We start from the raw sequence: 21,096 nt of genomic DNA on the forward strand, positions 1-21,096 counted from the left end.
TGGCGACAACTGAGTAACCGTCACTCTGAACTGAGTAGCTGAAAGTTAGCGAGAACTCATTTGTGGCCAATAAATAATAACGAAAGGTTTTTCTGATAAAATTTTGATAGCGTTGCTTAAGCTTATTTCTCTGCTTCGAATCGATATATTTTTTTCGTGGAAATGTGTTTTGAAATTATTGTTTAAGCCTTTTTATTCAAAATTACTTTTGTCCCAATGATTAAACACAATGATTCAAATATTGAACAGGCAATGTTCTAATTATTGAGCACGTAAACATTGAATATAATTGCATATATTCAGGGGTATTTCGCTTGATAGTATACCTTGCAGGGGCGATTTTGGTTGAGCTGGCAACCAAGAAACAGTTTGTTTACATTTCCAAACACCAACAGATATAATAACTGGTACATGCATTTCTTTACGAAACGAGTACTGCAAGATTGAACGTTCAATAATTGAAACATTGGCGTTTTCTGTGATCCAATGATTGAACACTTTAATTTGTTAAATTTTAAGAAAATAAGGATAATAAAGGCTGCCACTCTTCCAGAAACCATTCAAAAAGACTTAGTTGAAAACACTCATACCATTATCTTAGACGTTTATTTGTCTTTTATCCAATTTTTCCCCCAATCAAAAATAGGCTGTTTTCTTCATCCAGTCGAAAAACCAAGTCAAAATTTGAACACATATTCAAGTTTCGGGGATTGTGGCTTTAAGAGTCCGAGATTCTTGATAAAAATTTGAACATAGGTATAAAATGCTTCAACAGTGGCACAACGAATTTTGATTCATTTTTCTACTGTGTATTATTGTTTTAATCGGTAAATGTTTTACTAGTGTTCAATATCTGGTACCTGTTCAATAACTAGTGCCTCTACCCTATAATTAAATTTTAATCCTTTGTTGAGAAAAGTAGCAAATTGGCATCGGTATGAATAAAATTAAAAGTGTTTTTTATTGCTCGAAGGGCACAATATTAACGCTACTTAAAAATGATTTTCTAGAAATAATTCAAAAACAATATGAAAAGAAAGATCCTTTTCCAATAGCAGATAGCAACACAAATTACATCGGTGCAAATAACAAAAAATTAAGTACTAATTTTGACTGATATGGGAGTGTTGAAAAATTTTTGCTTTTTTTAAAAAAAAACTGTATAATGTTACAAAGACATTGAAAATATAGGACTTTCTCGAAGACTGCAAGAAATTTTCATTTGAGAAAAAGTTCCATAAGCTTTCTCTTTGATTTTGTACAGCTAAACAATAGAGTAATTTGACCAAAGTTCAATTGAATTAAAAACAGAAATGAATCTCAAATTTTGGAGTATTTCAATAAATTGAGGACTTCAATTAAAGCGTTTATAAGCATTTCTATCTACCAAAGATAGAAAGTTACTTTACCTTTAAAGCTTCGTGTTCTTTTTTTGTCGTTTTGATAACCACAATCCTCAAGCTTCAATTTTTAAGGTAGATCGATCCTACAACCGTCCATCTGAATCGATCTTAGACATTGATCTTCTCCTAAAGATCGAAAACTCCTAGTTAGGCCCATTCTAGGCGACCAGCCAGCAATTTATAAGCAGTTTATTTAAAAAAAAAATGCACTGTTTTAAAAGTAATTTTTCAAAACTTCACATATAATCATGACTTATTTCGGTTTATTGTGTATTGAGAACGTACGAATAGGAAATTTGAAATGTCAAACTCACTCTCTTTTCTTAATCATGAAAGAAATCAGAGAGAGAAAAATCATCGTGCCCAAAAATCCAATAAAAGCTAGTGAGTGAGGAAAAATAAGTAAAAAACTAAGGAAGGAAAATCGGATGCGGAAGCATGACAAAAAAATACGTTGAACCCTAATCAGGAAGTTCAAATTTTGGGCACTTCCTGGCTGTGTCGATCGACATTGGTAGCCCATGGGAAGACACTCACAAGTTCCTCATTCGCCGAGTATGTTAATATTATTAGTATCTATACTCTAATTAAATAAGTAAGCTACCGGTATTCGGTCAACCAAAACCGGCGTCAAAACTGTTTATTTGGGTGTTAATTTCGGATCAGACGACAATTTAAATGAAAACAAATTGGCGTTGCTTTCTGGTTGATGAAAATAAAAGAAAATAAAAACATAGCTTCTAGAATTTATGTAGCTTTCATTTTATTCTCGCCGGGAAATTCTTATCGGAAGTCCATTTTTGGATTTCAATACCAGCTCACCGTAGAGGGTGAGATCCTCACGCCGAACTAGCGAATGAATTCGATATTTTCTGAGAACTGCCACCATGACCGCCTTTTCTTCGAGTAAAGCAAACTTTTGACCGATACAGTTTCGATTGCCTCCACTGAATGGCATGTACGCGAATGGGTGACGACCAATAACGTTTTCTGGCAGGAATCGATCCGGGTCGAATTTTTCCGGATTAGGAAACACTTCCGGATCTCGGTGCAGCTGATAGATGACTATTACTGCGTTAGTTCCCGCTGGAAGAGTGTACTTGTCTACTTGAACGTCTTCGACGAGTCGCCTAGCGATAAGCGGAACGATAGGAAATAGTCGCTGAGCTTCACGAATACAACAGTCCAGATATTTCATTTCGTTGAGCTCGATCATCGTAGGAGGTCGATCTCGATCGTGGCCCATGACGGCGTCAATTTCGTTAAACAGTCGTTGCTGAATTTGATCTTCCGTTCCCAGCAGGAACAGAAGTAGGCTTATGGCGGTAGCAGTCGTTTCATGGCCTCCCAAGATGAAGGTATTTATTTCTTCTCGAATCTCCTTATCGGTCAAGCCTACTCCGTTTTGAGTAATTTCCAAAAGGAGATCTAGGAATGCTCGCTGCTTTTTTGTTCCGATGTCGTTGTTTTCGCAGTCAATGTTAGTAGACTGCTTTTGATTGCCCAACTGAATCCTTTTCTGATGAATTACCTTATCGGAGAATTTTTCCAATACTTTGAGACACTTTTGATGACGTTGGTAGAGGTTGGTCCATCTAAAAATCCACTCTGGTTGTAGCCAAACATTGTTGATGCGGTTAGTGACGATTTTAATAATCCTGTTAACAAATAAGATAATTAAAAAAAAAAATGAAAAAGTCGGTATTACTGAAAAAAAAACGAGTTTTCATAAAAAAAAAACAGTGACTGAGATTTATGAATTCACTTACTCTTGATGTGCTTTGACGTAGTCAGTTTCAATATTTTTTTGTGCGTGGATTGAACAACCCATAGCGGTTTCTAAAACAAATACAAATACAAAATTTATTTTATTCAACTTTAATGCTATGTCATTTTACCGAAAATAATATCCAATGAGCAAAAAGTAGCATATCGGGTACAATCGAACCCCTCCAGACGGTCAACTTCCTTCTCCAGTTGCTTAACCAGGGTTTCCGCCTGTTTGTTGAAAACTTCTAGATATTCCAGCAGCATCCCATAGTTAAAAGCAGGATTTAAAGCTTTCCGTCGATGATACCAACCAGCAGCTGGCCGCGTAAAGAGACCGTTCCCTAGCCATGGTCTCAGGAAGTCATAGTCTCGACCTTTTATGATGTTGATCTGACCACTGGATCCAGTGAAAATCTTTTCGATCACCTGAGCTTTAGAGATCAACACGTAGGGGACTGAACCGTTCCAAAGTCGACACATTCCCTGTCGTCGGCCATACAGTTTACGAACACCGGTTATTTTGCTCAGTTCATCTGTGAAAAATCGATTCAACAAATTAATTTTTTTAAACATTTTAAGACTGTTCATATCAATCGACAAACACCGTTCATAGAAATGTTGGTTTGGAAGCCCTAGACAATTTTCCGAAAAGCTCGCCCCAAGCCGCAGCTAGCTTTCAATTTGATGGTGCTTTCGAATTGGAAACGAGCCTGGTTGCACAAAACCTTTTTGAAACTATCAATGTTGCGTGCAAGCTGCTGGTCGTTGGGAGTGCTAAGAAAGCGTGCCGCGTGGTTTGAAAACGTGCTGCTGAAAGAGGCACGTTGCTTCTCAAACTGTATTGATTCGAATGAAAAAGTGCGCTAATTGAGGGTTTTCAAATTTTGCACTATGCTAAAAGCGCTTTACTAGTAATTATAAGTGTATTCTGAGAAATTATGAACAACTCTTGTGAAGTGTATTCTGAGAAATTACTTATGTTAGGCTTGCCAGATACTTTCAGAAAAAAAGCGGGACATTTCACGATAAAAAGCGGGCCACAACCGAAAAAAGCGGAACATTTGAGAAATTTATAAAAAAACAGCTTAATTGTATAGCCAAACATCATCTAAAGTTATCCATAGAAAGTACACTAAGGTTTTTTTAACACGGAATTATTTCGTTCACTTTTTTCTCACATGATTTCTATTTTCCTTGGCTTTTGCCATCAACACGTTTAATTTTTACGTTTCTCTAGAATTTGAGAGAAAATATATTAAGTCCTACATGTTAACAGCGGATTTCATACCGCGTATAAAACCATTGTGTAGTAATAAATAAAGGGTGAGTGCTCCTACTTTGGACCTAGAGCCTACTTTAGTCCTAAACTGTCGGAAATTGTAAATTATTCGTATTGCTAGCATAGGATAAAGATGGTGCTGAGCACACAATGAACTCTTATTCTTCCTGAATCCTATCAAACCGTTTTTTTGTCATAAAAAGTCTTCCCGATAAAATTTTCAATGTTTTTAATAATGTACCCTCTAATCAGTGGCGAATCAGACACCTCAATTAGTAGGGCACGTTATGAGAAATTATAGTAAATAAGGAAAAATCACGTTTTTTACAGTGCAAGCCAAAGTTTATAGGAGAATTACTTTCGCTGTGAAGAATATAAACCATACTTCCTAATTTTGCTAAAATAAACGAAAAACAATGGAAAATTCGGAAAATTAGTGGGGGGGTCCAAATTAAGGCGACTTCTGATATTGATGTTCCATCTTTAGACCTGACATCACCAAAACTTTGTTTCAAAACCAAACAAATCAACAAAGGTGCGAATTTTCAATTGGGACATAATTTAGAACCAATATTGAACATTTATAACATTTTTTTCAACTTTACGCAAATAAACTTCGAGTAAGTAAACACAAAAAAGTTTCAGCTGTAGTTCTGCTGATAGAGCTGACTGGAAGTGAAAGTGTATCAAATATTCATAACAGAATTTTAAGTGGTTTTAATCGTTCAAAAGCTGATATACTTTTTTATGATAACATTTGATTAAATATTACATTTTTAATAAATTTGTTTGTTAATTTTCGAAGAATCACACTCTTATAGGCATTTTAGTTATAGGTCCAATGAAATGAACCAGTTCAGTACCAAAATAGGAACATTAGGTTCAAAAATGGAAATTTTCATCATCCATATCTTTGCAAATCTTTCAATAAAGGTGAAAATTCTCATTGAAACTTGCAGGTAAGATCATGAACTATGAATAAACTTCTTGAAAGATATAAACCTCCCGTTTGTTCATGATAGAAGCGTGATTATTTAAAAACCACCGCTTAAAGGGTCCAAAGTAGGGCAACTAACCCTATTTCAAATTTAAAAACTTGAAAAATTAGAAAACTTCCATCTTTGCATACTTTGGCTAATTAAGTCTAAAAAAAGTGGTTTATAATATACGGCAGTTTAATTAAGATTCAGACGAAAAACTAAGATCTTTAATCATTTGGAAGCAACTTAAACAACATTTTCATCATACCATAGTTATCATAGTTATTTACATTGATTGCATTGGATAAACGTGCTCCGAGGACGGTTAACTGAATCAGAATCTTTCTGAAATACTAAGAACATTAGAGTTGCCTTATAGAAAATATGAAAAATGCTGCTTTTTCAGAGAAAAAGTTTTTGAAAGCTTCTGTGTTGAACGAATGACTTCAAATTGAGGCTAAAGTTTGATTTTTTCTAGTGTAAATAAGTGAACTTTGTTAAAGTTTTCCAAGAAAAAAAGCGGGACATTTTTTGGAAAAAGCGGGACAGCGGGACATGTCCCGCTTTTTTTTTGAATGCGACATTCAACAAATGACAGCGGGACATTCAACAAAAAACCGGGACATGTCCCGCTTTTGCGGGACGGATGGCAACCCTAACTTATGTGCAGCTCGATTTATCCGGTTTGAAAGTTGGGATTTAACCTGTATTTCTCCTCCACCATGACTACTATGTAAGTCGTTACGTTCACCAGAGATATAATTTCGAAATACACAGCACCGTAATCCGGGGTAAGATTGATCACTTTTTTCAATATTTTTCGATTATTGTTTCTGTTAAGGGGAATGCGGCATATTTCATATTTTTTAAACTGGTACTAGACTTCAATTTTGTCTCTGTTAAGAATTTGATGCTTTGGGGTAACATTGATGAGTCTCTATTTTGACTGTTTTAACGAGTTTTCTTGATCATAAAGGATAGCCAGCAAACATTTATGAAGGTTTAACGCAGGAGCAACAGAATTATTCAAACAAATATACCAGATGTAAAGATTGTATAAAACTTACCAAAATAGCATATAACTACAAAAGTGGAGGCGATATATTTCCCACAAAAAGCAAAATAAACGAAGAAAAAATTTCTCCTAGATTTGAACTCCAGTCCTCCGAGTTCGCTGTCCGATGTCCTACCACGATGCCAACTCATCAGTTGATATTATCCACGCTATACATAGATCTATAGATGAGATTTTCTTTTTACGAACCGATCAAAGGAAGAGACTGGATAGAGTGTCAATTGAAGGACCGCCCATTTATCGTAAATCAGTTCGCTCAAATCGTAAATGTCGAATTAGCATATTCTCAACTTTTTGGAGACATATTTACGAATTGACTAAACTGCTATTAAATTTTTTTTTGGGCAAAGCTTGTCGTAAATGAATGATAGAAAAGCACTCAATACCAAGGTGTTTACGATGGTTATTGAGAATGTGGTACTAATCGATTTGGATTATCATTTCTATAACGATTTCATGTTAGCTGGGTACAAAACACCTTCTAAATTTTTGTAGGCACAATTTTCCCGTATGTTTGGATAACGTGCCGCTACAAAGCCTACCCCCATTCTGATGCCTGATAATGTGTTATGGCCGAACAACAATTAAAATCGAAAGATGGACCATGATGCTGCATAAATTAAGGGGCTTAATTTTTTAACATTACTATTATAATTTTAACTACAAAAGTTTAAAAAAATCTACCTTCATTTAATTTCCTAGGCCCTCACACTATTCCCCATTTATTTTTTTCTTCAAACTTTACCTTTTGATAGGGTTTCTAGCCTTTGTCATAAACTGGCTTACTCTTGGAAAATGTCCTTTTTTTAATATCAAAAATTAACCTCAAACTTCCACAAAAACTACACCAAAACTGTACATTTACTACGGAAAAAATTTGAATTCTCACATAAATCATCCTGTTTGCGTCTAAACGCGAGCGAGCGAGTTTGCGAGCCTTAGAAAAAATAAATATTTCAAGATTTGGAAATTATATTTTTACATACATTAGAAATTTTCATATACAAACAAGTTTTTTCCTACTTGAAACGTAGAAAGAAATTTTGAGAAATTTTAACTTTCGTTATTGATGGGGCGACTGTTAAGTTTTTTTCAGTCTCAATTTTTTTTTTGCCAAAACAACTTTATTTTTACATATCCAACGTTTCGATCCTTATAAGATTTACGTCTACTGAATCTTAGTGATCCTTACCAATAAAGTGTTTTGGTTCGTTTTTGAACGGCGCACACAGGGGCAAATGCACGTAATAAGCAATCAAAATTATTTGCGGACAAACGGTAAACGATAGACATTTGATGTCTTCACAACATTTCCATATTACTTTGATGATCTTTAAAATTCTTGAAAGAAAAGAGTGATTTTTCAACCTGGAGGGGAAATAAAAAAAGTACATCTTAAAATCATTAGTTTAGAGACTTGAGGTCTGAGTAAAAGTTGTAGATCTTCAAAATATAAGAAATTTAGTTGTAGACACTATCAACATCGCATGAAAATTATAAAAGTTACGAGCATTTTGAAAGTTATACAAGTAATTCTAAGTTTTTATTTAATATCTTTTTAAATAGTATACGATTTACAAACTTGATATATTTGAGAAAGTTGTTCAAATTGTTGAAACATACAATTTTGTGGAACATGTCTAATACATATTTCAACTAAGAAAGGAGATATATCTACTACAAAATATCCAAAATAATGCCTTTTTTCCAGTAAGTTATAACCTTAAGAGTTCGGCCGAGTTCGTATAACATTTTGATTGGGTTTTGTTGGTCCAGTTTATTGGCTTTCCATTGATATATAAATTTAACATTAGTGTTGGATAGATTTTTTGCAAACTAGCAATCGATTATCAGCTTTTTCCTCTAGGATCACTTAAATTCGAAGAAAAAAATCCTCAATTTTATAGAGGAAAAAGCTCATTATTGATTGCTAGTTTCTAAAAAATCTATCCAAAACTAATGTTAAATTTATCTATCAATGGAAAGCCAATAACTTGACCAACAAAACCCACTCAAAAAATTATATGAACTCGGCCGAAGTCTTGAGGTTATAACTCACTGAAAAAAAGGCATCGTTTACCGTTTGTCCGCAAATAATTTTAATCGATTATTAGGTGCATTTAACCCTGTGTGCGGCGTACCGTTTACTGCTGTTGATTTCTGTTTTCAAACTATTTCAAAATGTGTTGGATTTTTTTTTGTAGGTTACCGTCAAACAGGGCATCATGCAACAGCGGGGTTAGATACAACATTTGTATATCACTGCACTTATTTAATTTTTAAATAAGTGTTATGTAACGGGTTTTTAAAAAAAAAATGAGAATGTTTTCAATACCTTTTAGTAACTCAAATAAAGAGCGTAAAATTTTCTTTCTCCAAGAAAATTGCTCTTTTGGCTCCCTAGAAACAGTAGGCGTGTTTGGTTTTGCTAGTTTGAATTTAGTCAAAGCAAAGATGGCGTCGAAACAGCACGTGTTCCGCGAACGCATTGTACGGTTCTACGAAACGCATTTCCAGCCAGGAAAAAAGTTCACGGTGGCACATTTTAAGGAAGAAAATGTACCTGTCAGTAAGGTATATCGTATCCTGGGTTCCCTGAACGTAGAGCGGAAGGTCGGAAGTGGTCGTCCGGTGACGATAATGACGAAGCAGAGGAAGACATCGTTAAAGAAGCTGTTTGACAACAAGGACGCAACCAGCCTGCGTGACGCGCGCCGGTCAGAAATATGGCTGCTCCCACGTATTGATCCATCGTACCCTCAAGATGGAAGAAATCGTCTGCAGCAAGAAGACGAGGTCGCCGGAGTACACGGAGGAGCAGATTGAGACGGTTAAATCACAGTGTCGGTGGTGTACGTCTTCTGGCCGGACAAGGCGTCTTCCCATTACGCCAAGAAGACGCTGGCGTACCTTGAGGAGAAAAAGATACCGTTCGTGCCGAAAGATCGTAACCCAACAAACTTGCCCCAGTGCCGCCCAATAGAGGATTTCTTTGGCTCACTCAGTGCCCTAGTGTATATAAACAATTGGAGGGCCAAGGACACGAAGCAACTGACTACAAGAATCCGGAATTGTATCCGGAAAATGGACGTAAGTGCCGTAAAACGTTCTTGTGAGAGCATCGCTACAAAGTTGCGTCGAACATCAGACCACGGCCCTTACTCAAACATTCACTGACATTTTTTTTGAAGAAAATACATTATCTATATACCGGCAACTGGGGCAACATGCAACAATTTTCAACTTCAATGGCTTCTAAAAAACTTATGTTCACAGTTAATCGTATCCTTTATGCATCAAAAGTTTTAAGGATGCTGGGGCATCAAATTGGCGTAGTTAAAAAAATTATTGGTTTCTTCAGTTATTTTTAATTTTCTAAAAACATGCGATTTTCACACTCCTTAGAAAATGGGGTAACTTGCAACAAACTTTGTTTTTAATTGTAAATCTTATGAACACATACAAAAATTCATAGTTTTTAATACATTTGCGATGCCTTAAAGACTTTTACGTATGACAGCACCAATTGCAGTAGTTTTTGGGTCTGTAAAAACAAATTTTGACATTTTTTCTGAAAATAAGGATGCTGCATACATTTAGGGGTTAAATAATACTACGAAAAATTCTACAAGCTGAAATCATAAAAATAAATGTTTAGATGAATGAAATTTAAATGTTTACAAACGCGTGATGCAAAACATTCATATTCCAGCACATGGAAACGAGATTTACAAGGTATTTCTTTGATTTGCATTTTGTTGCATTTAACCCCAGACACCTAACTGAATTTTAAAAATATTAATTTAAAAAAATTGGGTGATTGTTCGAAAAATATTTTTACACCAACAATGTTGGTATAACATGAGGAAACCTGTAAAAAGTTTGTAGGTAATTTTATCAAGCCGATCCGTCATACTGGGTAAAGTTTTTTTCGGCATCAAAAAATGTTAAAATTTGTACATTTATTGCTCGATTTTTTAAATCTATATATATAAAAATGAATTTCTGTCTGTCTGTCTGTCTGTCTGTCTGTCTGTCTGTCTGTCTGTTCCCTATAGACTCAGAAACTACTGAACCGATTTACGTGAAACTTGGCAGGTGGGGGTATTGGAGGCCGGGGAAGGTTCCTATTATGGTTTGGGACCCCTCCCCCTAACAGAAAGGGAAGGAGGGGCCTCTCAAACAAAAGACAATTTTTTGCATAACTCGAGAACCAATCAAGCAAATGGTATCATATTTGGCATGGGGTGGTATTTGGGAACAGGGAATATTTCAATAAATATAAGGTACCCCTCCCTCTTCTCAGTGGGGTAATAGGAAGGGGGGAGGGGGCCTACTGTACAATTTTTCAAATAACTCGAAAACTAATCGAGATATTGGAACCAAATTTGGCAGGAGAAGGTATTTGGATACGAAAAATATTTCAATGATTATTTGAGACCCCTCCTTTTTTCAGTTGAAAGGGGGGGGGGCTCTTTCATATTTTTTCACACAACTCAAAAACTAATAAAGCAAATGGAGCCAAATTTAGCATGGATGGTTATTTGGGAACGTGACATGTTCTAATGATTATTTGAGACCCCTCCCTTCTTCCAGCGGGGAGAAAAGAAAGAGAGAGGGGAGTTTCGTACATTTTTTACTGCATCCCTCACTCCTTCAAAGCGATGGATGAAAAGGGGTAGGAGAGGTCCCCCTTATAATTTTCAATATAACTGGAGAGTTGATCGAGCAAATTGAACCATATTTGGCATGTGGGGGTATTTGGATACGAGAAATGTTTTAATTATAAAATGAAGCCCCACCTTTTTTCTGCGGAAAAGATATAAAGGGGGAAAGGAAGGCTTCTATACAATGTTTTGCATAACTCGAGAATCAATCCAGCAAATGAAACCAAATTTGGCATCAAAAAGTGTGAGTACGAAAAATACTTTTTCTATGTACAGTAGGATAATATAATTGGGTATATAGGAAGGGAAGATTTTTTTACAAAATCCGAGAAATAGACAAAACTTACCATGGAAAATAATGTTTGTATGATTCTTTGAATTATCTGAAACACCATCCTCCTTTCAGTGAGTAGGTACATAGGAGGATGGAGGTGAGCTTAATACAATTTTGTTAGCATAAGTTCTCAATTACGAGAAATGTTTTTACGATTGTTATAGACCCTAACGCTTTACTGTATAAAGAGATTGGAAGAAAGGAGGGGGCTATTTATACATTTTGTTTTAAAGCTTATTAACTTATCAACCAATAGAACTATATTTTTTATACAAGAGGATTTTTGGGAACGAAAAAAAATGGGAATGATTATTAAAGATCACGACCTGCATTCAGCAGGGGGTGAAGGGAAGGACAGGAGAGGGGGATCTCTTATCATTTTTTTTAGCATAAATCCAGAACATATCAAGCAAAAACAACCATATTTTATAAGTTAGACTGTTTGCGTACGATTGATTTGTGACCCTCCAGATAGATTAAAATTACCATATCTTAAATACAAATTTATAGAGCAAGATTCAAAATATTAGTTTAAGTTATCTTTGTGTTGCAATTTGAAACTCTAGCTGCAGCTCTCATTTTATAGCGGTTGCTTATGAATTATGTTATAATTTAAATTAATATAATGCCAATAAAACAATAAAAAATTTTAATAATTTTTGAAAATATCTTTTGATTTTGAAAGGTGTAGCAAAGCACACCGGGCCAGCTAGTTTTACATAAAAATCAAAAAACTTAAGACAACTAGCTTAAGATGCGAGAAATTATGTCATCATTATTTTGTTATCATTAAAAGATAACTTTATTACAATACATTAAATTAAAAATTGATTCAATGTAGTGTTATATAAATGTTGCATCGAACCCCGCTGTTGCATGATGCCCCATTTGACGGTATATAAAAATGAATGTTTGTCTGTCTGTCTGTTACCTATAGACTCGGAAACTACTGAACCGATCATCGTGAAACTTGGCATCTAAGGGTTTTTGATGCCGGGGATGGTTTCTATGATAGTTACAAACCGCTCCGACTTAATGGAGAGGGGGCTTCCATACAAAACATGTAGTTTTTCGAAACAAATTAAAGTCATGACATCCATTTTCTCAAGGTTTTTTTTTTCCTTTGGGCGGTTTGTTTTTCGTCTCCATGGTCGAGGCGTCGCAAACATACGTCGCGAGAGGATAGTAACCATGGCATAGCATACTGATCAGTGGGAATATTTTGGCGCGTATTTCTCAACCAAGCATTTTTTTAATGCAAGGGGTGGCGATATGAAGCCTTGATGTGATTTTTTTTCTACTTGATTCCTAGCTCATTTGTACAGCACATGATTATGAATGACGCCTAGACGTTATCCTGATTGACATTTTGCCGATCGAATAAAACATACACATTTTTTTTTGCCAAAATCTGAAATTGAAAAGTCATGGCATCCATTTTTAGAGATTTTCTTTTCTTTGAAGGGTTTGTTTTTCGTCTCTATGGTCAAGCAAATGTCGTCGCAAGTGGATAGTAACCAAAGCTGTTCGTTGATCGCTGGAAAAATTGAACAATTAGGCGCCTGTTTCTCTACCAAGTATCTATATTTCTTATGCACGTGGGGGCGATATGCAACCTAGATGTGCTTTTCTTGCCTAATTGTACACAGCACGTGGAAATAAAAAATATATATTTAGTTCTGATGCTAATGAAATAATGGTATGACACTTTGCGGACAATTGAAAAAAAAAAACACTGAATTAAAAGAATTTACATACAATTTTTTAACCCAAGGTTATTTTTGAATTATATTGAAAACAGAAATATGAATAAGCTGTCTACATAGGTAGATCGGAAACATTTTGTTGATCATGTAAAAATGTACTTAACTGAAAAAGAAGATAAAAAAATCTGATCCGCCACATGAACTGATCAAGAGCCTTTTCTTAAAATTAGATAAGATAGGACTGACGTGTTCATAAGTGAAAGGTATCAGTGAAATAAACTGATTTTTATTGACCAAAAGTGAAGGAATTCGTTTTTCGAAAGAATTTTCATTATAGTAACACTAGAGCATATTCAAAGGTTCAACTTTTCTCTGTTCCAAAAAAAATATAAAATTATGTTTTCTTCTAAAAATTGTTACTTCAGCCCAAATACACAACAGAAACGAATTTAGAAATGAAAATGGGACCTTTTGATTTTAAATAATTCTGAAAAAAAACATCGTACTTTTTGCTTACATACCAATTTAAGTACGTACTTAACATGAAAAGTGTTTTTGTGTTACATGGCTGCATAAAAGAGACTTTTGGTCCGCTTCTTTTTTGAAAAGTGAGACTTTAAAACTCATATTCAACTGGAAGCAAATTTTTTATGAGAAATTTTAAGTATACTTCGAAAGTGTTCAAAACAATATCCCCTCCTGTCAACTTACACGATGGGGCAAGGGCAAACGTCGAACTTTTAAGAAATTCATCTTTAAAATGATTCAATATGTTGAAAAGACCAGAAGGGGTATTCCGAAAGTTTAAACTGAAGCGGATATTTAAAATTCTTATATGTCTTTGTAAATGAAAGTCATTTTCTTTGAACAGCATTCGTTAAAAGTGGAATAACAAACATAAATTTATACTGCTAGAATACTGCAGATATATAAATGAAACTTGATTAAACAAACAAACAGATAAACGTATTAAATCCATTTTAAAGCCATTACTCTGTCGCATCTGAAAATAAGCTTTGCATCTACACGTTAACTTAGAAATTTGTTTTTGCCAACTTTTTTGAATATTTGACTTTCAAAGAGAAAATAAAAAACAGCGGAGGATTTTTTTTAGTGATGCAACTGATATTTTTTGCTTTAATAAATATACTAAAAAGAAAAAAAATGCACTGTATGAAATCGATAATTTTCATACCCTGATAAGGGGCCATTCACATACCACGTGGACAACTTAGGGGGGGGAGGGGGGTATGGAAATGTCCACGCTTGTCCACGGAGAGGGGGGTAGGGGTTTTGGTCATGTCCACGTGGACATACTTACTTTCAAAATATTTTCTAAAGGTGAATAAATATTAAGATGTTTAAATCAAAGTCTTAAAGTGGCATACCTTTCCAGTTTAAGTTTAAACAATAAGTAGCTACTTGAAAGCAAGTGATAAATATAATAATTAAGAAATTTCAAATTTTATATTTTTTTTTAAATCAGGAAATTTTTATTCGGTTTTACAAAATCAGTCATTTCTATAACAAAAAGGCAAAAAGTGGTGTTTTCTAACTGTCAAATTATAGATATTTAAAATAAAAACTTTTTCAAATTTGTCCACGTGGACATCCGGGGAGGGGGTAGGGGTTTGCCAAATGTCCACGCTTGTCCACGGAGGGGGAGGAGGGGGTCAAAAATCTCATTTTTCTGTCCACGTGGTATCTGAACGGCCCCTAAGTGTTTTTTGGGAAAACTTCAAGCTATAATGTCTCATGTCCACGAGTTTGGCATATGGCGATACATTTTTTAACATAATTTTGACGCAAAAGGATAGATATTTAAACTGCTTCGAAGGGCGAGGTTGGTGAAAAAAGCTGTTTGATAATGTTTATAAAAATCCTTTTCATCGTTTTTTTTTCAAATTTCGATAGCTTATTTTTTTTAACTTAAAAAATACATCATCTAAAGCTAATCAGGGGCAGGAAGTGCTCATAATACAGAAAATCAGGAATATACTCAAAAAACTGTCCGATTCACGCTATTGATCGGTTTTCAAAATTATACTTCCATCAAGTACAATGTGCAATAAATTGCAATATGCTGATCATTTTCTTTCAATTAGAAATTTATGTAAACTCGAGCCGGATAAATCAGCCTACCTTCTTCAAGCAGTGGGGAACAAAATTGGAAAAGATGGGGGAGCTCCCATGTAAGTTTAAGATAAAGAGCTTTTAAAAGAAGGGACCATATTTTAAAAGAGGGTTTTCTTGCGTACGGATATTAAGCATAACTCAAAAATAGATGTGACAAATGTTTTTATAGAAGTTCGTAACTTTCCATTTTGGGGAAAAAGGTGGAAAATCCATAAATATTGACATTATTTGAGTCATTATGAAGCTTTAAAAACAGAGTACTAATTTCAGACCTTGAAAAACAAGTTTAGAGATCAAGCTTCAGTAAATAATATATACCATATTTGAATTGCAATTCTGAACTCCAGCTGCAGCTCTCATCTCAAAGTTGTTGGTTCTAAACCATGATGAGGTTTGATTTAAAAAAAAAAATGCTTACAAATATCTAAATTTGAATAAATTTTTACAAATAACATTTATTTTTGCAAGGTGTAGTAATGCACACCGGGTCAGCTAGTATTGTTAATAGAAAATACTGAAATCGATGGTAAAAAAATAACAATTTTTTTATATGTGATTGAAAAAATTCTCATATTTTATTTAACACCCGTAAATCAAGTTATCTTTTAATGATTACAAACTTATAATAACTAATGTTGTTTGTTGGCGTAGTTGAATGATTGCGTAGTCCTCGTTAGTATATCCTTTTTCCCATAATAGTTTCAGCTCGTTGGAGACATTCGTTGTTTTAATTTGAGAATTGTGTTTCGTATGTAGCAGGCGTTGCATTTATAATTATTTTATTTATACTACAAAAATAAATAAATAAGGGAATAGAGATCCAAATTTTTTTTCTGTTTAGTTGCTGTTTTGATACGAGTGTAACCCTGTTTTAGTGTTTTATTTATTTTTGATGCTAATCCATTGATGTTTGTGAAAGATTTGAACATTTATTTTCGATCTTTACAATAACTGTTGGTTCCATTTATTTATTTGGTTGTTCTGTTAGTCACTCGGTGAATTATTGAAGTGGGGTTATCATTTAATCTTTGTTGTTTCATTATACATGACCTTATACCTTATACATTTTTGTTCCTGATGAAGATCCTTTAAGGTTCGCAACGTTGGGTATGTAAAAATGAAGTCGTTTTAACTAAAAAACTTGATAATGAAAGGCGACAATCAACCCACTAAAGAAATTTATTTTCAAGATTTTAAATTTTAAATCTGTTTTATTAGCTTCATGAGCTCTTTTCTTATTGAATTGATAACAATTCCCCACCATCTCTCCTTTCCAATGAGGGAAGGGCTCACAAAATATACCATGCAAATATTTTAATCATCTAAAAATCGTCTCATGACACATTTGGTTCCATTTGATTGATTAGAGTGTTCGAGTTATTTCAACTTAAATTATAAATGAATATAACCTGCCTCTTTCTTCCCGACCCTGTTCTGAAAAGGAAGATCTCAAATTATATCGTTTTCGATTTATGCAAAAAAAAACTGTTAACGGAGCCCCCCTGTCCTTCTCATCTGCTGGAACGAGGTCGATGATTTTGATAATCAAACCCATTTTTTTCGTTCCCAAAAACACTCAGTTTTGTCCATTAGGTAGATAAATTCCCTGGCTATGCAAAAAAATGTATGGAAGCCCTCCCTTTTTCTTCTATTCTCTAGAATGATTTTAAGTAATCTTAGAAATATTACTCGTATTCAAATACCAACTTTGGTTCCATTTGCTTGATTAGATTCCGAGTTATGCATAAACTTGTAAAAGAGTCCTATCCCCTCTCCCTATCCCCCCACTGGATGAAGAGGTGAGTACATAATGTTCATAGAAATATTGCTCATACTCAAATACCCTTTGATGTTCAATTTGATTTCATTTTCTCGATTGGTTCTCGAGTTATGTAAAAAAAATGTATGGAAGGCCCCTTCTCTATTTATATCTTTTTATCTAGTGAAAGTTAGGAGGAGCCTCAATTCATCATAGAAAATATTCTCATATTCAAATACTCTCACATGCCAAATTTAATTCCATATTTTCGATCGGCTCTACAATTATGCTGAAAATTGTAAAGGAGACCTTCTTTCCTTTCCCCATTCAATACACCCAATTGAAGGAGTGAGAAGTACCAGACATTTATAGAAGCATTTCTTGTACAAAAATATCCTGCCATGCCAAATTTGGTTCCATTTGATAGAATAGTACTCCAGTTGTATGGAAGCCCCCCCCCCCACTCTTTCCTTTCTCCCCGCTGGAAGAAGTGAAGTTTCTCAAATAACCACAGAAACGTTTCTCGTATTACGGCATTCCTATTCTTTGTCATTGAATTTAACAACCATCAATGACAACAACCAACCTGCCATTTGACTGTCAAGGACCCGAACTTAATGTCAAATGCTAGAGAAGTATGGTTGATAGCAGACTAACTCAAAATCATTCTGGTTCGTCATTGCTTGTAATTTTTACTTTTGCAACTCTATACTAAGTACTATTTTTGGAGAAAAACACAGCAAACGTCTTTTCCGATGGATAAAAAGAAGAAAAAAAATTATTGCTCGCAAAAAGAATCAGGTTGCCTCCCCCCTTGTTTACTCATTCACACACTCAGATAAATCTTCACAAGAACGCTACATGTTTATGTACATGAATTTTTGCCACCATGAAAATCACGTGAGACCTACGTGAATTTCAGGTAGCAAAAAGAACTCGCGTCGCGAGTAGAATTCACTTAACTTTCATATAAGTTGTGTGTATACACAACGTTGATCGAATGTGTTTATTTATTGGAATCGTTTGTTTTTACATACTCGTTGTCGTTTGCTCGTTTTAACATTAGGTTTATGGACGAAAGAAGCCAGGATTTTTCAATCGTTTCCCGAGATACGAGAATTTCCGAATTCGGCACACTCAAACTATGATCATGAATTTTAACTTCTCAATGATTTGTAGATCCCCCTTTTTGATGCTTTTTTAGGTTTGTATGAGAAAATTGAATATTTTGTACTGAAAAATCAACACAATATTTGTTTCTTATGTGGAACCGAGCCCGCTTATGGTTTTTGTGCCAATTTATAAATTCTTTAAACAAACTTTTCCGCTGAAAAGATTTGTTGAAGACTGTAACTTCGTATCTAATTAGGCAAAAAATTTATCAGTTATTGTATATGGGTAGGTCTTTTGGCTTTGAAAAACAATCAATTCATTTGACATCACTGCTGATACCTATCAAAGTATTGCATAACTACTTTTCAAGCAATACTTCGATAGGCACCAGCAGTGATTACAAATGGATTGATTGTTTCACAGCGCAAAAAAACATATCCCTACTCAACAGCTGACAATTTTTTTTGTCTAATTAGATACGCAGTGGCAGTCTTCGACAAATCTTTTTACTGGAAAATGCTCTTTAAAGAATTTGTAAATTGGCAAAACCCCTCTCGGCTCGGCTCGGTTTCACAGAAGAAACCAAAAATTTTCAGTACAAAATATTAAATTTTTCCATAAAAACCTAAAATTAAAATTAACTCATGTAAACGCTGCAAAACAATTCTGCATAAAATCATGGATAAGTTTTGAATCAAAACAAAGCTTTTAGACAGGGTTTGGGAAAATCGAAAATGACCCCAAAATCGATTCGGTCCAATAAAATACTAGAATAAATCATAGATAAAATTTCTATTAACTTGAATAATATTTTCTTTTACTATGTTTCAATAAACGATCCATTTCCAAAACAACATTTTTGTTTTTGGTCTCTAGTCATCAATGATATCATCACCTTCACGATTCATCACCATCTGCAGGGCATTCCCCAAAAACGGTAAAAATTGCGGTCCGGGCAGCTGATTAACATAGTATCGCGCACTTTTAGGTCTGGCGGCCCCACTCGGTCTCGGCAGCAACGTTTTGGGAATCAACACTTCCGTTATTCCAAGTAGGAATATGAGGGCCAAAATCAACAGCACCAATATCGATTCCGGATATTCCTTCGCCAAATGCACCGGCTGATAGAGAACCGTTATCAACACTAACAATCGTTCCATAGTTGCACCAATTTTTCTTAAAGGAAGATTCACTTGATAGACCGATCCAATTTGTCCATGCGTCGTCTCGCGAATTCACGATAAGACTGATCGGGATAGTTTGTTACCAGAAGAATCTGCTTCTGCGGATGCATCTTGGCGGATTTCGATTCTTCTAGGGGTCGATGCACCTTCAATCATCATACTGACGAACTGACGTTTGATAGGATCCAAGCCTGGAAGCACGGATTTTCCCTGTAGGGCTTCAGGCAACAACGGTTCGTTTGCTGTTTTATGACTTGCCACGGCTTTACCGATTCAAAAAGCCTGAAAGCTTGATGTAATGAGTCTGTTTCTGGAATAGGGATGCTCAGTTCCTTGAAGCTGACTTCGAAGTTTTCATATCTTGTGATTTTCTTTTCGATGTTTTGTAGGCACATTTTTAATGTTAATATTTATAAGCTTTTTTTTCATAATAAGTTTCGGAACATCCCTACATTCTAGAACAAACATCCTGAAACCGCTTACTTTCCGGTTCAGAATCATGCCCAGAAACTTGTCCAGAACATGATTTTTCATAGGTAGCTATCTGGTTCAATGTAATATGTGTCAAGGTTAGTAGGTTTAATGAGCTGAATCGGCGTGTTCATCAATTATGTGCTTTTTATCGAAGATGTCCTACCATGAAGAAGTAACTCTAGAAATGATCTGGAGGAATACAATGAAGTCAAATTCTTCTAGGGTAATTTACTTCAAGAATGCTGTAAAAAGGCACATTCCTAGTCGTTCGTACCTAGCAGTTAGAACAATTGACATAAGTCCATCTTCTTGAGAACTCTTGAGGCAGGAATCATCCATTGGGCTTTAGTCAGCATCCATCCATAACAATCTTTTTATTGATGATGACCACTGAACTTCCAGCTGCGCCTCAACACATTCCCGATACCGAAAAAAAAGAGTTCGTCATACACTTGCACTTGCATGGTTGCATTAAGGTGCAACTCTCCGGCCGAAGAAGAGCGCAAGAGCCTATCTCCACCCAAAGATTTCCTCTTAATGTGATCAGCCAGAGCGTCGATTCATTAGCGCTAAAGGAGGAACTGTATCTTTAGGCTCTCTGGACCAAAGAACCAGGACCATCTCGTGAATCGTAATGGAAAGCTGCTTACACGTCGTAATCAGTTTTAAAGCTTTATTATTTACAGAGCGCAGGCGCCTTCTTTACGAGATGGGCCTACCAACGATGCAGAGAACTTTACCCATGAGGAAGAACCGTAAAACTAGATGATGTATAGATGGGGATGGGGATCTCGTACTGCAGCAGTCCGATAAGCAGTCGATCGCGGTAATTTTTATTGCCGCGGATCGTTTCTTTATTTGCTTGTGTTTCACTATTGTGGCATGCATGGGACCTTATACAGTAAATTAAATATCACACGCTTCGGTGAAACCTAAACATGTTATTATTGTTTGCTCAGAGGTTTCCGAACAGCCTAGTTTTATGCACTTGTGTTTCAATTTTACGTGAAAGATTTTTTTGAGAATATTAAATTTTTGTTATCATAATTTTCGCAGTATTTTCAGTGTTTCTCATGTTCAGATTTTGTAATAATTAGCAACGACTTGTCAAGTGGTACAATACCAAATTTGGTAAAAATTTTGAACTTGGTATGTAATACTAGACTGAGTCGATTTGGGGTCATTTTGGAATTTCTCAAACCCTGGGGTCTTAAAA

The 21,096-nt window shown here is 35.0% G+C and overlaps 1 protein-coding gene across 1 annotated transcript; it reads right to left on the bottom strand.

The window, feature by feature from the left end:
• Nucleotides 1-2,166: 2,166 nt before the first annotated feature.
• LOC129756258 (cytochrome P450 4c3-like) lies at nt 2,167-19,454 on the bottom strand. Its single transcript, XM_055753072.1, has 4 exons — nt 19,118-19,454; nt 3,302-3,706; nt 3,173-3,242; nt 2,167-3,061 (listed from the first exon to the last, which is right to left on the bottom strand). The coding sequence occupies exons 1-4, from the start codon at nt 19,380-19,382 to the stop codon at nt 2,167-2,169; spliced, it is 1,635 nt and encodes a 544-aa protein (XP_055609047.1). The 5' UTR covers nt 19,383-19,454.
• Nucleotides 19,455-21,096: the final 1,642 nt, after the last annotated feature.

The sequence above is a fragment of the Uranotaenia lowii genome, chromosome 1 (genome assembly GCF_029784155.1).
Source record: "Uranotaenia lowii strain MFRU-FL chromosome 1, ASM2978415v1, whole genome shotgun sequence".
NCBI classification, from domain to species: domain Eukaryota; kingdom Metazoa; phylum Arthropoda; class Insecta; order Diptera; family Culicidae; genus Uranotaenia; species Uranotaenia lowii.